The 18161-nt window shown below is 40.4% G+C and overlaps 2 protein-coding genes across 3 annotated transcripts in view; one reads left to right on the top strand and one right to left on the bottom strand.

Moving 5' to 3' along the window:
• FILIP1L (filamin A interacting protein 1 like) overlaps window positions 1-5788 on the top strand; it is a 104288-nt gene extending 98500 nt beyond the window's left edge. The window contains exon 4 of one of the 2 annotated variants that reach the window (XM_055259944.2): window positions 4733-5788. In XM_055259944.2, coding sequence (XP_055115919.1) covers window positions 4733-4877 — 145 coding nt within the window. In that variant the 3' untranslated portion in view covers window positions 4878-5788. The remainder of the gene's footprint in view (window positions 1-4732) is intronic. The other variant, XM_055259941.2, reaches the window with a different exon arrangement.
• CMSS1 (cms1 ribosomal small subunit homolog) overlaps window positions 1-17782 on the bottom strand; it is a 368700-nt gene extending 350918 nt beyond the window's left edge. Inside the window, exon 1 of the mRNA XM_055259951.2 lies at window positions 17574-17782. Within this exon, the coding sequence (XP_055115926.2) occupies window positions 17574-17637 (64 nt within the window). The 5' untranslated portion in view covers window positions 17638-17782. The remainder of the gene's footprint in view (window positions 1-17573) is intronic.
• Between the last annotated feature and the right edge of the window lie 379 nt (window positions 17783-18161).

Below are 18161 nucleotides of genomic sequence, written 5' to 3'. Positions count from 1 at the left end.
CTGCATTTTTCAAACAAAAGACATGAAAACAGGAAAGAACAGATAATGTTTCTAGGTGAACTCTAAAAAAGAAAGATTCACAAGGACCAGACAAAGTAGCGTAAGGAGGATAAAGGACATGTGAGGGGGCCTTTTCTGGGTCAAAGGTGGTTAGTATAGCCCAGGAATCAGTGCTGCTTATTCAGCTGCCTTAACTCCTAACCTTAGCAACATATTGCCTATAAATAATTGGAGAGAGAGGAAAGTTGAGAGATAAAGCAGGAAAACAAGAAAGGTAAAACAATCAAAGAAGTTACGATTATGACCAAGAAATAGGCATCTTAAGAAGTGATATAAGGAAAAAGACAAAGATGATGATGATCATCACAACAGGAACAACTAACACCCGAAATTTTAGATGGGCCAGGGACTTTACTACACGATATCTCTACTCCCCAAAGAAAACTTACAAGTAGGTATTTTAATCCCCAGATGAAGATTACAAATGAGGAAACTGAGGTTTACATGGGTAAAGTGTTTGCTCAAAGAGACACAGCTAGTTAGTGCCAAAACTAGAATCAAGACCCAAGACTGGCTCCACGGCTTGTGCTCTAGATACTACCCAAAGGCTGTTATAAGATGTAAGCCTGAGAATGACTAAAACAATTAAATGGGTGCAAATGAAGAAATGAGAAAGAAATAGGAGAGGGGAGGGAGGAAAGGGTACAAAACAAGAAAAGCTGAGTAAAAGGAAAGAAGTTCATAGATGGATAAAAAGAGGACAAATGAGGAAGACAAGTATTTAAGGTTAGTATATTTTATTTTAACAAAGTATTGCTACATCTGTTGCTTGGTCTGACACAAGGTGGGGGCAACTGGGTTTGGAGGGATTTTGAAAACTTTATTTCAATGTTTATTCTTGGATTGCCCCCACTGCCGACTGTATAATTTCCACAGAAAGAGAGATTGGGAGGTGACTAGGCACAGCCACAAACCATGATACATTACAGAATAAAGAAACCTATTTACTCTAACCTTTGCATCAGATACTGGACAACTCTTTAATATAAATCATAGCAGTAGAACACTATTTAAAACCAAATGATCTCTCATAGGAGGTTAATGAGAATGAGCTAATCAAATCAAAGGGCTTCCCTTTGAAAAACTCTTTCCTGTATAAAGTGTAAAACTTGTAGTGATAAAGTTTTATTGTTTAATAGGGGAGCTCTGAAAAAAATCAAGTGAAAAGAGCCAAAGCATCATTATGAAATTTTGGGCCAGCTGCCAGATTCATTATCTCTTATTTCCATTCCACCACTCCCCATAAATCAGCAGTGATTTGTCAAACAATATAAAAGACAAAAAAAGAAAAGAAGGCAATAATATTTCAAATATATTTTTCTTCAGTTTAGCATTTCCTTCTTTTCATCACCATATCCATCATCATTACTTATGTACTTTCCCATTAAACACTGAGATAAAAACAAAACTACAAAAACACTGTCAATTCTGATAACACATGGCCTTGGCCAAGAATTCCACAGCTGAGTCCCCAAGGAAGTAAGCAGCCCTGAATCCAACCACTGTCCCACACCACCTCAATTACCACATATCAAAATGACCAGAGGTCTCTGAGAGTCTTCAGCTTCTCAACCTCTAGAGCTAAGGTGTGATGCAGTCCCTGGAGTCAGGACCGCTTCTGAGAACACACTGCTTTCTTACACAACATGTTGTCAATACAGCTCAAAAAGTTCAAAGCACTTACAAAATTAATTTCATTTAGAGAAAAGGAAACATCCTGACTCCAGCTGTCTGAGATCTTATAGTTTCCCCATAAATGCTGATTTTGTTCTGGTATATTTGTGCTCCATGATAATGTGAAAGAACAAAAGAGTCATGTAGAAATCGGGCTATAGAACTGAGACTTTGAATACAATTGAAAACACTTCACCTTTCTATACTTCTTTTGATCATTATGACTCAATGCCTTCTAATAACTTACTATAAGCAGGGAGTCTTCTAGATTGCTAGGTTTCTTTTGAGAATCTATGGATAAAACAAACCAACACTTTTAGAATTTAATATATTCCACGAATATACTCCTCTTCTTTCTACTGCTCTCTAGGTGGAACCACTTCTTCTGCCTCACTGAACTCAACATCCTTCAGACTTTTAAGCAATTCCAAATCCCAGTCTTCATGTTGAACTGGGTTAAGCATTTATTAAAAAATCGTTTTCTTCTATGAATGAGCTTTCCAACTTGCTTAATCTCCTCCAAGACATCTGCTTTCTGATGAAACCCAGGAGCCTCCAACTCTGAGTAGAACATTCACTGTGTGGTCTTAAAAGAGCCATATGCATGGATTTCTCTTGCAATATGCATTCCAAATTTGGACAAAACTTTCTTGGAGCTATTTGACATAACGCTCCATAAAAATGATCCAAGAGATGACACATTTTAATGCTCCATACCTCATTTACTGAAACATATCCAAAGATAAAAGTCATACAAGAAAAAAAAAAAACTTTTTTTTTTTTTTTTTGAGATAGAGTCTTGCTCTGTGGCCCAGGCTGGGGTGCAATGCCATGATCTCAGCTCACTGCAACCTCCGCCTCGTGGGTTCAAGCGATTCTCCTGCCTCAACCTCCCAAGTAGCTGGGATTACAGGAGCGTGCCACGACGCCCAGCTGTTTTGTATTTTCAGTAGAGACAGAGTTTCATCATGTTGGCCAGGCTGGTCTTGAACTCCTGATCTCAAGTGATCTGCCCGCCTCAGCCTCACAAAGTGCTGGATTACAGGCGTGAGCCACTGCGCTAGGTCACCCCACCCCGCCTTTTTTTTTTTAAAAGATTTGGGAATGGCTGGGGGCAGTGGCTCACACCTGTAATCCCAGCACTTTGGGAGGCTGAGGCGGGTGGATCACGAGGTCAGGAGATCAAGATCATCCTGACTAACACAGCGAAACCCCATCTCTACTAAAAATACAAAAAATTAGCCGGGCATCGTGGCGGGCGCCTGTGGTCCCAGCTACTCGGGAGGCTGAGGCAGGAGAATGGCGTGAGCCCGGGAGGCGGAGCTTGCAGTGAGCTGAGATCGCCCTGCACTCCAGCCTAGGCGATACAGCTAGACTCCATCTCAAACAAAAAAAAAAAAAAAAAAAAAAAGATTTGGGAATGACAATTGGGTTTGTTCTGATAAAATAACAAGCCTTTGCTGCCATCTAGAGGTAAAAAACTATGTAATGAAATTAGAGTTACCTAGAAAACAAAAGCTTGCACATCAATGGTGTAGAAACAAGTAAGAGCCCGGTAATTTTCAGGCAGCTGGGCCTGAAAGTTATCAGTGACCACCATCTCAAGCCACATTTTCTTCACCAACACATATCAGCGTTGATCAAAAGAAATGAGCTCCACCAATACTGTCTGCCATACCAATCTGTCGTGGCCTTTCAGAGTGTTGAACTATGCATACCCAGGTATGCCAGAGTTCCAGGTGAAGAAAACATAAAGCTTACATCTAAAGGAAGTTCAATTATGGCAGCACTTTTCCAAGTGTGGTAGGCCGACCACCTGAGTCGAAGAAATCACTCTGAGAGTTTATTAAAAATGTGAATTACTGGACATATCCACAAACCAGTGAATTACAATGCATAGGGGAAAGATTCAGAAATCTACAATTTAAAAAGAATCCCAACATAGATTTTTGTACACTAAATTGGAGAACCAATCTAAATCTTGATAAAGTTACAGGACATCACAGAAATCCATCTTGGGAAGGATATTATTAATGCTATAGTCACAATATTAGCAGACTTCATTAGTCTGTCACTGACTTCAACTGCAGCTTCTACTGCTCATGGCTTGGATAATATGGTTGTTCACAGAAATGTCCTCATCTCCGAGTTGTTTCCTTCCTTTTTTGTCTTTTAAAACAATTTAGTGTTGCTTTTTCTCATAGCATACTACCTGTAAGTCCACTAATCAGGATTAACAACCAATAGCATGGGTGCATTTTCGTTTAGTATTTTTCTCTTCACGTGTAAATAATTAAAGCATGTACACAGTTTTAAATTCTACTTTTAACATTTCTAAGTAAACATTTTCCTGATGCTTTGGCCTCATTAACATAGCATGTTGTCATAATTATACTATAATTCATTTAACACTTCCTGTTCATTTGACTGTCCATTTTTCATCATTATAAACAATGCTAAAATCAAATATCCTTGCCTGCCTCTCTACATCCTAGAAAAGATTCATAAGGCTCTTGATACATACCACCAAGCTGTTCCGCTAATCATCATTGGAGCTGCCCAACTCACCAAACTCATACTGTGAAAACTTTTAAAAGTCTAAAGGCCCAAGTCAAATGCCATATTCTTCATGAAGCACTCTTAAAGACAATCTCATTCGAAATTAACCTTTCTCTGGCAATCTCATGGCTCTTTGTTGAGATTAATTTGGGACACTACTCCTGTTTATGTCCCACTACACTGTGATTGCCAAGTATCTATTCATCTCTGTATCTACCACTATCTCTATCAAGAACTGTGCACACAGCACACATTCAACACAAACTAGATTACTTTACTGACATTTTTTTCTTCAACCTGACAATCTTTAATCTGATACATCCCCAGAAACTGGTGCTTTCAAAGCCAAATCCTCCAAACTGACTCCATGTCCTAAACAATTTCTGCTTCTCCACCAACTGTACCATTAATTACCCTTTGTTCTCTTGTTTAATTCAAGATCAAGGAAGTACGAAAGCAGAGAATCCCAACACGGATCCCTAAACCAAAATCTACAGGCATCACCAAGATTTCCACTAAAGCCCCCACAGTGCCTATGGATAAGCCTGTTTACCAAAATGGCTGTGGGAAGCTACACATCGTGAGAACTGTCACCTCCAACACTTTCCTCCACATGGGAGGGAGAAGGTAACTCATACCAATGCACTGCTTGGATACATTCATCTACAGAAATATGTGGAAAGCTAAAATTACCACTATGAAAGGCCAAAGGATCATCTCTCCAGGAAATGGTGAAGCAGCTTGGTGGACCTGATGAAGATCATCCCCAAAAAAGCAGCACATCTACAATTATTTTATTTCTATATGTATATATGCACATACAAACACTCGCAGGCCTAGACCCACACCCAAATCTACCCATTTCCTCATCTGACATATAATCTAACCCAAAGATGAACTATCTAAAATCAGCCTGGGATAGGACTGAATTCACTAGAACAGTTCAAGAGTTTTCTCGTGAAAACAGAGGTAATTCTTCATTCTACAGAACTTTGCTGATTAATCATATTTTGCTAAGAAAAGGTGATAGCAAAAATTCCTAATCTGAGTCAAGAAAATCAGATTATTTCCATCAAGATGACAGGACAATTAAAATCACACTTTAAGGTCTAAAACTATGATTTCTTTATGACCAGGAGGGAAAAAGCAAAGTGATAATTCTTAAAGGAGGAAAAGCACAACAAAAGTGAGTAACAGCCGAATACGTCCTTTGTGCAGAATACCTGACAATCACCGGTGTAGTGAGCATACCTGACCACTGGCACTTAGTCTCCTATCCCATTTTTCCAGTATGTTTCCCCTCCTGTATAAACCAGGACTCAGAATCATATTGCTAGGCTTGTAAAACTAACAAAAATTTTAGATTGGTATTGTTGCTTTCTATAGCAATAGCGGCATATCTGAATCAAAGGTCAATAACACTGAGATATTTTAGGGAGATATGAATCAACGTTCCAGGTGCTCGAAAAAATACACAATTTATCATCTCACAGGAAATTGTTTATTCATATCTCTTCTCTGAATAAACACAATCGAAAATCAGTTGATTCAACAAAAGCTTGGGGTTAGGAGACTCAAATTCCAATCCTAGATTTTCATTCATGTGACAACGAGCTTTGCATTCATCAATCTAAGCCTTGAGTTAGGAGACTCAAATTCCAATCCTAGATTTTCATTCATGTGACAACGAGCTTTGCATTCATCAATCTAAGCCTTGAGTTTCCACATGTAAAACAGGAAAGTGAAATAATTCCTCAGGTCCCTTCCAGTTCTGATAACCTATGAATATGCCCAACTATTAATACAAAATGTTGAATTCAAACATTCATCTATAAGGCTAGACACAGTCCCCTGGCAGAAAGCTAAAGCAATTCTTTTCATCACACTGAAAACTCTCTTTTAATTGAGAGAAAGGTGTGCCTGTAATTCAGTGTGGACAGAGTAATACAGGACATTTTAAGACAAGGCATGTTTGACACAAAAGGCAGTTCAAAAAACATTTCAAAAAGCTTCAATTGAGGGGGGAAAAAATCAATGGAATGACACTAAATATTTTTTGTGATCCTTCACTAAAAACTGGAAGCATGACCCTGGAAGAAATCCTCGTGGTTAAGGACTGCTTTAGCCAGCTGTCCTGGGTTGGAGCCAGCAGAGCAAGAGCAAAGGAACTCCCATTCCCCATACTTATCTAACTAAGTCCGCCTCATTGCACTAATGCCACTGTACAAACACCCCCAGGCCCCTGAAATTTCAAGGAGGAGAAGGAGCTAGAGGCCTGGGCAGCATTGAGAGGGATGATGGGCAGCATTGAGAGGGATGATGGGCAGCATTGAGAGGGATGATGGGCAGCATTGAGAGGGATGATGGGAAGCATTGAGAGGGATGATGTGCAGCACTGAGAGGGATGATGTGCAGCAGTCCCAGCAGGCAAGCGGCAGAGGGCAGTAGGGGGAGGTCAAATGAATTAAAAGCCTGAAATGGAAAAGTCTAAGTGAAAGGAAAGCAGGAAGAGAATAGTAGAAGGGGATGGACTACAAAAGAAGGCGAAGACTGGGCATGGTGGCTCACACCAGTAACCCGAGCATTTTGGGAAGCTGAGGTGAGAGGACTGCTTGAGGCCAGGAGCTCAAGACCAGTCTGGGCAACTTGGCAAGACCTTGTCTCTCCGAAAAGAAAAAAAAAAAAAAGCCAGGTGTGGTGGTGCACACCTGTAGTCCTACCTACTTAGGAGGAAGAGGCAAGAGGATTGTTTGAGCCCAGAAGTCCGCGGCTGCAGTGAGCATGATCACACCACTGCACTCCAGCCTGACCGACAGAGCAAGACCTTGTTTGTGGGGAAAAAAAAAAAAAAAAGGGTGCAGTGATGAAGCTCTAACATCAAAAAAAAAAAAAAAAAATACACGTATGTACAGAGTGCTAAGTACTGTGCCTCACGTAGAGCAGGTATTTGATAAATCTAGAGTGAATAGAGAATGAGTAAATGAAGAAGAGAAGGCCATTCAGTCAAGACATTTTCTCACTTGAGAAAACATGCTAAGAGATAGCAACGGTGTATGACAGAGTTAGGAAAAGTAGTTATGCCCAGGTGACATTCAACACTGGTAATTATGCTAATAGAAAAAAAACCCATTGGAATCCCTTAGTGAAAACCAAACAGGTTGAAAAGAAGCATAAAACAGGAGAAACAACATGCACTAACAATAATCCCAGAAAAACAAAATACCTCGGAAAAAATTTTACTCTGAAGAGAAGCACAAAATATGTTGTATGTTGAAGATTTCAACATTGTTTTCTCCCATGTCAGGGGACTTCCTAAAGTACATTTTTATCCAAGCTAGCATAAGTTTAAGAGGAAGCACAAAAAGAGGGACAAGATAGTATACAAAGTACTAAAAAATCTGGGTAGAAGCCAGGCACGGTGGCTCACGCCTGTAATCCCAGCACTTTGGGAGGCCGAGGCGGGTGGGTCACCTGAGGTCGGGAGTTCAAGACCAGCTTCACCAACGTGGAGAAACCCCGTCTCTACTAAAAATGCAAAATTAGCCGGGCATGGTGGCGCATGCCTGTAATCCCAGCTACTCCGGAGGCTGAGGCAGAAGAATCTGCCTGAACCCGGGAGGCGGAGGTTGCAGTGAGCTGCCACTGCACTCCAGCCTGGGCAGTGAGAGCAAAACTCCATCTCAAAAAAAAAAAAAAAAAAAATGTGGGTAGAAAAATGTCGACACTTCTATGGGAACCAGCAGAAACTCATCTTTAAATGGTAATGCAGTTCTAATCCCATTAAGACAAAAGTCTTCAAAGTAAAGTTATACTGGCCGAGTGCAGTGACTCACACCTGTAATCCTAGCACTTTGGGAGGCCGAGGCGGGCAGATCACGAGGCCAGGAGTTTGTGGCCAGTCTGGTCAACATGGCGAAACTCTATCTCTATTAAAAACACAAAAATTAGCTGGGCTTGGTGGTGCATGGCTGTAATCCCAGCTACTCGGGAGACTGAGGCATAAGAATCGCTTGAGTCTGGAAGGCAGAGGGTGCAGTGGGACAAGATCATGCCACTGCACTATAGCCTTGGTGACAGAGTGAGACTCTGTCTCAAAATAATAATAATAAATAAAGTTATATTTTAACAAAAGGATTAACAACCAAAAACCATGCTTATTTCAAGCAATATGTATTAATAATATAATAAAAATGCAAATACAACTATAAAGTGAGAATACTATTTGGAGTTCAAAACAGTAATGTCTGACCTATATGTAACACAACTGAAATATAAAGAATCTTGCCTCCTGGGCATGTTGTTTCTGCAAAAGTGTGGCCTCTGAAGAACAATGAAAATAAAAGAAGCTGACCTAATAATTCTAGAGTGATTTCACTTGATGAACAGTTTTAAAGGAAGCAGATAAAAATCCAAGTGAGTGAAAAGAAATCCAATTTGTAACAAAAATGTTAAAAACCTGACACTTTTAAGCTGAAGTCTTTTCTTGGTCCTTCATTTATTTACCTTCAAGGTTTCTGAAATAATCTTGAGATATTTTAGAATCAAATACCTGATTTTAACAGATATGTGACTGGTCTAATACATGGCTGATAATTACTAAGTAACAGACTAACTAAGGTAAAACACAATTCTCTCTGGATTTGTTTCAAATTTCTTCTCCTGAAGACATGTGACATACAATTCACGATGTGACTTTGAGTTTGGGGCAGCGTTTGCGAACTGTGGTTCACAGGCCAAATTCAACCCACTGTGAATGTTGAAAAACAATCAAAATAAGACAATTTGGTGATGTGAAAATTACATAAAATTCAAATATTGTTGTCCATAAATAAAATTTTATCGGAACACAGCCATACTCATTCGTTTACATATTTATTTTCTATGACTGCTTTTACACTGCAACAGCAGTTATGACAGTGATGACTGGACCTGCAAAACCTAAAATATTTATTATCTGGATTTATATGAAAAAAGTTTGCTGACCTCTGGTCTAGTGTGAACTAGAACAAGGAACTCAGAAATAAGAATTTAAGAGCTTGATCAACTACTTTTTATAAGCAATATTAGCCATTTAAAAATCAATTAAGAATTCTATGAAAGCTGATAAAAATGGGGAAACTATATTTCAAGCTGTGATATATTTAGTCAAATGTATAATTCTATGAATGCATCTGAAGTGTTCCACTAAAGAATATCAGATTAACAACAGATAAAAAACTTGTGCTGGGCCGGGCTCTGTGGCTCACACCTGTAGTCCTAGCACCTTGGGAGGCAGAGGCAGGCGGATCATGAGGACAGGAGATCGAGACCATCTTGCCTAACATGGTGAAACCCCCTCTCTACTAAAAATACAAAAAATTAGCCAGGCATGGTGGCACGCGCCTGTAGTCTTAGCTACTTAGGACGCTGAGGCAGGAGAATCACTTGAACTCAGGAGGCGGAGGTTGCAGTGTGCCAAGATTGTGCCACTGCCCTCCAGCCTGGGGGACAAGAGCAAAACTCTGTCTCAAAAACAAACAAACAAAAAAAACAGATTTGTGCCACAAAATAATATATTATTATTGAATCTGAGGGAGGAAATGGAAGTTATGTATAGGCCCTCCACATTTATGAGTCGTATTTTTCAAGAGATTCATGGACATTTAGCAAAATTATAGCAGGAACTACCTGACATGCAATTTAGGGAAACATGCATAAATTTCCACCTTTAAATGTTCATAATTGTCAAGAACCACTCATTTAATCATCTGAAAGAATTGTGGAAATTATATGCAGTAAATTAAACCAGACCATGAAGGTTATCTAAGGGTCCATTTGTTACAGCCTTCAAGTATAGAGCAATGACTAACAACAGTCATTTTTCTCCCTCCTCTTTCTTCTTTCCTTCCCCTTGCTTTTAAAATTCACCCTGCCCCTGTGTTTTGCCCTTGAATATCTGTCAATACTATTTGTATTTTGACTGAACCACATCAATGTGTAAATCCTGTAATGTAAGCTGATTATGTTTTTTCCCTCTAATTCTGGTACAGTGTCTAAAACAAGGCTAAGCATGAGAGCTTGACGAATGATTATGAAAACAACAGGCCCAGAAGTCGATCCTCTGTTGTGTGTTATTAACATCTCCTATAAATATTCCAAGTCTGAATTTTATATGTAGAGACAATGCCTTACAACATCTATAATGCAAGACTATCTACATGTAAAACTAATACTGTAAAGGTTTAACTTTGGTGTGAAAAAAGAAAAAACACAAAACAAAAAAAACCTAGGTACTTGGGTTTAAAGAAAAGATCCAAGGTGCTCCCCTACTCCATTTCCAGAAGGAATTCAGCATGGATAAAGCAATATAATTTGAAGAATATACCATAAAATGATATTACAACAAAAATATTTACAAAGCTCATTTCAGCAATCTCAAAAAGAATAAGCACATTGATTCTAGGTGACAAAAGCTGTCACCAGTAAAAATTACAGGCTTATTTACAAAGAGTCTGTTGTCCTCTTTCCAAATGTAATTTATAAAATTAAATCCAAATATGGTTACAATAAAATGTTAGTAAGACATAGTTTTACAAGGACTACTAATGTAATTTTGAAAACAGAAAAGCAGCATTTGCCAAATCTGTCAAAAGCCTGAACAGGAGTTTGACAAATGTGCTAGCAGATCAAGGTTCTTTTGATAAAGATCTCCTAGGTTGAGGTCTTCAAGGTGTGACTACGAAATATTAATAATTAATTGGTTAACTAACAAATACTTAATGAGTGCCTTCTCTGTACCCAGATACTACTCTAGGCCCTGAAACTAAAGCAAACAAGACAAACGAAATACCTGCTCACATGGAGCTCTTACAGTCTAGTGCTGGGAAAAAGTAATTAATTTAACAAGGAAAAATAATAGTTGGTGCTAAGTGCTCTGCTGAGAATTACAGTAACATAATAATTTAATAGATTTTGTGATAATGTAATAGAGCACCTATATAGTTAACTCTAGACTGCCTGATCAAGAAGTGCTGCTCTGAGTAGGTGATGTTTGAACTGAGTACTTAATGTTAAGACAGAGCCAGCTGGCCGGGCCTGGTGGCTCACACCTGTAATCCCAGCGCTTTGGGAGGCAGAGGCAGGCCGATCAAGAGGTCAGGAGTTCAAGACCAGCCTGGCCAACATGGTGAAATCCCGTCTCTACTAAATATACAAAAATTAGCTGGGTGTGGTGGCAGGCACCTGTAATCCCAACTACTCAGAAGGCTGAGGCAGGAGAATCATTTGAACTCAGGAGGTGAAGGATGCAGTGAGCTGAGATCGCACCATTGCACTCTAGCCTAGGCGACAGGGCGAGACTCCAGCTCAAAAAAAAAAAAAAAAAGAAAGCCAGCCAATCAGAAGGACAGGACAGAAAGGAAAAGAAACAGCTAACACAAACGGCTAAGTAAGACAGAATGAGTGTGGCCTACTGAGGAACAGAATGAAGGCTGGTGTGGGTGGGACAGCATAAACTATAGGGGAGTAAATAGTACAAGACCTGGTGGCCACCAGCCATGGTAAGTAATCTGAATTTCATTCTTTGTGCCAGGGAAAAAGCTATTGGAAGGTTTAAGCAGGAAAGTGGCCTGACTTCTTTTCAAAAGACCTCTAGCTGGTGAGTGAGGGACAAGGTGGAAACTCTGAGCCCTGTTAGAAGCTTATGGCAGTAAGGATGATAATGTATACTCCAATGGAGGCAGAGCGAAGAAAAATGCAAAGAAAGAATCAGGATATGTTTTGGAGGTAGTGACAACAGGACTTGATGGATGAGATATAGAGGTGAAAAAAATAAATAAATCAGAATACTGCTAGGCCTTTGTGAAATTGGGTAGTTGGTGGTTTAATTTATGGAGACAGGAAAGTCTGGAGAAAAAGCAGGTTTGGAGAATAATTCAGTAGCTGGGTCTTGTTTACATTTGACATCCCTATTAAATAACTAAGTAAAGACTTAAAGAAGGCAGCCATATATGTTAAGCTTTGAGCTCCAGGATCAGGTTTGAGTTACTGGCAGAAATGGTTCTCAAAGCCCAAATGGAAAAGCTGCTTATTTGTAGCTCCAAGTAACCAGTGTTCTTTAAAAGAGTAAACTTTGGAAAACTAATAGACACAATTTGATAATGATATATAAACAAAAGAGTTTCTAAATTATGAGTCTTTTTGAACCGATAACGGATTATTCCTTTAGAGATGAGATTCTTACCACTGATAATGAGAATGCGAAATATAAGCACACAGGCTCTGGTTTCAGACTGCCTGCATATGAATCACAGCTCCCCCATTTACCAATTAAATAGATAGTATTGGGTGAATTAAATTAAATAGTATTAGGTAAATCACTTAATTTCTCAGTGTCTCAACTTCCTCATCAGTAAAATAAAGATAACAGTAACTACCGCTGATGTACTTGGGAAGATCAAATTAACTAGAACATGTAAAGCAATCAAAACAGCATCTGGCAGGTAGTAAGTGCTCAACAAATGCAAGCTGGTATTATTACTATTATTATTATTATTATTGTTATCATTATTATTTTGAGATGGAGTTTTGTTCTTATTGCCCAGGCTGGAGTGCAGTGGCACGATCTCAGCTCACTGCGACCTCCACCTCCTGGGTTCAAGCAATTCTCCTGCCTCAGCCTCCTGAGTAGCTGGGATTACAGGCGCATGCCACCACGCCCAGCTAAGTTTTTGTATTTTTAGTAGAGACAGGGTTTCATCACACTGGCCAGGCTGGTCTCAAACTCCTGACCTCAGGTGATCCACCTGCCTCAGCCTCCCAAAGTGTAGGGATTACAGGCGTGAGCCACTGCGCCTGGCCACAAGCTGGTATTATTACCTGCAGTCTCCTGGCACTGTACACAGAAGTGTCTTAACACTTCAGTTTTCTAGTTAGATGCTTGGGAAGAGATGTCATCAAAGATTCAGAATGAGTTGGGGAGGCATATGAAAGACCCTCCTTAAAAGACATGGAGGCTCAATGTTACAGACTGCTAAGAACATGCTCTTTAAAAATAACCTATCTGTATGCCAGTTATTCCTAAATCTGTATCTCAGCCAGGATCTGGCCCTGGGGCTCCAGACTCGCATACTTAGCTGCCTACTGGGTACTCGACTTGGTAATTTAATAGGTATATCATTGAAATAAAAAGGGAAAGCAAACAGTATTCTCTTCATTTTCAGTGAGTAAATGATCAAGTAACATTTTCTTTTTTCTTTTCTTTTTTTTCTTTTTTTTGAGACAGTGTCTCAGTCTGTAGCACAGGCTGGAGTGCAGTGGTGCGATCTTGGCTTGCCACAAGCTCTGCCTCCTGGGTTCCAGCAATTCTCCTGCCTCAGCCTCCTGAGTAGCTGGGACTACAAGTGCCTGCTACCAAACCTGGCTAATTTTTGTCTTTTTAGTAGAGACAGGTTTTCTCCATGTTGGCCAGGCTGGTCTCAAACTCCTGGACTCAGATGATGTGCCCATCTTGGCCTCCCAAAGTGCTGGAATTACAGGCCCTCAAGTGACATTTTCAACTGCAGAATCTCTTGGCTCTCTTCCTTAAGTCACGAAATCCATGCTGTGATTGACATTCTCTCAGTTTTCAGCTTCACACTGAGAAAGTACCCAGACCGGTCAACTACATTAAAATCTCAGGCATTGTATTTGCTCATTTCAACATTAATATTTTCAAATCACTATTCTACTGAATGTATTACTTACTATAAGTCACTTCAAACAGTTTCTGAAGGTTTACAGGGAATAAGGAAATAAATAAAATATTAGATGCCATTAGATGATTCCTGGGGTCTTATGCCTAAGGCATCCTGGGCTGCACACTCAGCACTGTGACTCCCAGCTGTCTTATGTTGGGCCATGACTCCAATTGCCACCAATGGAGTGACTAGACATCCCTTAAGGACTAGGAGAGTCCCTGCAAAATTCTAATTGCATAGTCTTCCACTCACAAAAGTGTCTAGATTGGATGAGAAATTATATGTCTGCCTACATACTCTGTAGCAGATAACATGCGTACACACATATATTTATTCTGCTAACATCCACCAAACACCAATTAAGTGCCAGGTCCCATGTTGAGCTCCAGTGCAATGCAGGACTCTAGCACAAAAATGACAGGTTTTTAAAGAGCCATGAAAACTTTGTGTTACATACCACATCTAAGAAGACATGAGAACAGCCAAAAAATAGTACAGTTCCTTAGACAGACAACAAACAGATAGGCACATTAGATAGGTGTTATAAACCATGTACAACCAACAAGTATTTGTAAGTGACTGAAATCTTCCACTGCCTTGCTACCATGGATGTCAAGTGGGAATAGATGACAGCAAAAGATGTTTATTTTTATAGGCAGGTAGCATAATCCACAACAGGAATAAAGCACCAATACAACTATCTTTCCTTTCTCTGATTTAACATATTATTTCTCCTGCAACTTTCAAAACAAAACATAATTCACATATTTTAGGCTGAAATAACAATTGAATACATTTGACATCCCTATCAAATAACTTAAGTAAAGACTTCAAGAAGGCAGCCAGGTAAGTAAGCCTTGTGCTCTAGGACAAAGGCTAGATCCCATCAATAAAAAAAGAATCAGGAAATCTGACGTGGTTCAGCTATGATTTCTTTTGAATTAGAAATGCTGTACAGATTACAGTTAGGCAAACTGCCAGTGAATAATCAAGCAGATTTCAAATAAAGGCATATACTTACTTTGTTTAGGAGCAGCGAACAAAGCAAAGGCCTCTGATAAATTTAATGCCAGCAATTTTCAAAGCTTAGTCTTGGCCGGGTGCGGTGATTCACACCTGTAATCCCAGCACTTTGGGAGACCAAGGTGAGCAGATCACTTCAGATCAGGCGTTCAAGACCAGCCTGGCCAATGTGGTGAAACCCCATCTCTACTAAAAATACAAAAATTAGCTGGGGGTGGTGGCAGGCTCCTGTAATCCCAGCTACTCGGGAGGCTGAGGCAGGAGAATCACTTGAACCCAGGAGGTGGAGGTTGCAGTGAGCTGAGATCGCACCACTGTACTCCAGACTGGGGGGCAAGAGTGAGACTTTGCCTCAAAAAAAAAAAAAAAAAAAAAAAAAGGTTAGTCTTATTGCTAGAAGGAATCTAAGAAGTAGAGCAATCTTAGGCACTCCAACACATTGTCTTCATGAGAATTCTGGCAACTTAGATGAAGGAGGCTGTAGCAATTTAAAGTTTTACTAGATTCAGTGTTTAAAACTGTTGGTTGGGGGCCAGGCGTGGTGGCTCACGCCTGTAATCCCAGCACTTAGGGAAGCTGAGGAGGGCAGATCACGAGGTCAAGAGATCAAGCTCAGCCTGGCCAACATGGTGAAACCCTGTCTCTACTAAAAATACGAAAATTAACTGGGTGTAGTGGTGGGCACCTGTAATCCCAGCTACTTGGGAGGCTGAGGCAGGAGAATCGCTTGAACCCAGGAGGCAGAGGTTGCAGTGAGCCGAGATCGTGCCACTGCACTCCAGCCTGGGCGACAGAGGGAGACTCCGTCTCAAAAAAAAAAAAAAAAAAAGAAAAAAAAACTGTTGGTTGGTAAAACCCTAAAAAAGATGATCTTTAAGGGCTCTTTACAGATTATGATACAAAGGCCCAGAGAAGTCACAAAGTAGTAGTGGGAAAAGCGTGACTTTCAAAATCAATCACACTTGACTAAACTCTTCCCAGACCGCTTCTTCAATGTGTGTTCCTAAGAACACGACTTAACTTTTTTCTGTTTCTTCACCTATACAAATGAAGATAATACTTACCTTTTAGGGATGTTATGAAGGTTAAATCAATTCATATTTATGAAGATATTTGTCACATAATAGATACTCAATACATGTTGATTGTCTTTCTTCCAAGGGATGAATAACTTGAAAGTCACACAGCTAGTGAGGACTAGAACCAAGAATTGGGATCCCGTTCACCACTCAAACAGAATTCAACTATTTCTTAAATGGCCTCTGTTCATCTTAATCATATCATAAAATAGAGCCTTTTAACACCTGAGTTGGGAGGGGTAGTTATTAAAGTAAATGTGGAACACCACAGGGCTGCAAAAGAGTCAGGAAGTTTAATCAAGGAAATGTTGTATTGGCTACCTTTCTAAAAATGACATCTGCTTAGTTTGTACCTGAAGGCTTGAACTTCTGGAAACAATGCAACAAATGAAGTTGGTTATTTTTAATGGATATTTCACAACTAGTATTTCAAGACTGTTTGCAGCAAATAGGTATCAAGTGTCTAACATGTGCAGGGCCCTGTGGATGACAGAAGTATGAATCTGACTTTGGCCCTGTCTTCTCTTGTAGAGAAAAGAGGCAGACCTTGAGGAGTGATAAAAACCAACCAATCAATAATTGCATGATAGGTGTGATGGAACTTAAAAAGTTCAAGACTCGCCTGACATGGGGGGGTTACTTAATGCTACTCTACTTGAGGATGAAATGCCCACTGCATCAGGAGTTGGTAAACATAGCAGAGCACAGTAGAAACTATTCAAATTGTGTTAACTGAATTCTAGTATTGTTTCTGAAAGGAGCTAGCTTTGTGAACTTGTCAAGTTGCTTGACATCTTTAGGTTATGTTTCTCATCTGTAAAATAAGTGAGTTCAAAGGATGATCTCTATTTAAGCCTCCTTCCAGTTCTAATATTTCAATTACATGATAATGATGATGACCACAAGAAATACAGTAACTTATATTTACCGCACATTATATGTCAAGCTCTGTGCTAAAGTGCATTACTGTACTAACTTCACTTAATCTTCACAACTTTATGAAATGGACATTATTGTTACCATTATTTTACAGATGAGGAAAAGGAGGCTAAACAGTATCAGAATACTGGAGTCGTGATTTGGATGGAAGCAGTCTGAAGCAGTAACCCCTGCTTCTGACCTCAGTCTGAATTGAAAGCAGTTCATGGGTCACCCTTAACCATCATACAAAGTTGCCGCTCTTCATAAAAACTGTCTTATCTATTCTCAAGAAATAAGGAAAAGAGAAAGCTTGTGGAAAGGATCCTTCCTGGCTGGCAGACAGATCTGAGTTAATGTCACAGTTGTCTGTTTCACGTGTTAAAAAATCTCTGGCACCATTTTCCCCGAGATGCTTGCGCGCTCCCAAGGCGGTGCACACCCCTGCCGGGCGGACACCGCGACCGCCAGAAGCAACCAGGGCTGAGGCGCACCGAAGGGCTCCGGGAGAGGCCCCGTAGGAGCACGGGCACAGAGTGGGTACCTGGGCTGCTGCCTGCTCCAGTAGGCTGGTTCTCCCACCACTCGTCTCCGAGATCGTCTGCCATTTCAGCTCAGGACTCAACGTGGGCGGAGGAGGCGGCCAGCTGCGGAGAATCACGCTGTCTCAAAGCCAGGCGGCCGGCGTCGCTACACGCGGAGCCCCCGCTAGACACTGTCGCCTCCGCCCCGTGGCGATGACGTCACACCTCTGCCCCGCCTCTCCGGCAGCCGCTCCCAGACTCGTCGCAGTTTCCACACAGGCGCCGACAGGCAGAAGCAGTTTGGAAACGCAAAATAAATCCCCCCCCAAAGCTTAAAGACAAAAAGGAATATCAGACGAAAGGGATTGTCATCGTTTTTGATAATGTATTTTAAAAAATTTTGTTTAGGTGTTACGTTTCCCGATAAGATTGTGTCGAAAGTGTGAGACACGATGCGAAGACGATCTTTCTCCGCTCAGTTTCAAAAAATTTGCGCCGCGGGAGAAGACCCAAACACGTGCGTGTGTTTTCGCTTGTGCGTCAGTGTTTCAGAGTGTATGTGTTTGTACAGTTTGCCCTTAGAAAACATGCACAAGGACCCATGACCA

This window comes from Symphalangus syndactylus, chromosome 21 (genome assembly GCF_028878055.3).
Source record: "Symphalangus syndactylus isolate Jambi chromosome 21, NHGRI_mSymSyn1-v2.1_pri, whole genome shotgun sequence".
In the NCBI taxonomy this organism is placed as follows: Eukaryota; Metazoa; Chordata; class Mammalia; order Primates; family Hylobatidae; genus Symphalangus; species Symphalangus syndactylus.
The sequence above is the reverse complement of the archived record's forward strand: the minus strand, read 5'-3'. Positions and strand labels throughout refer to the sequence as shown.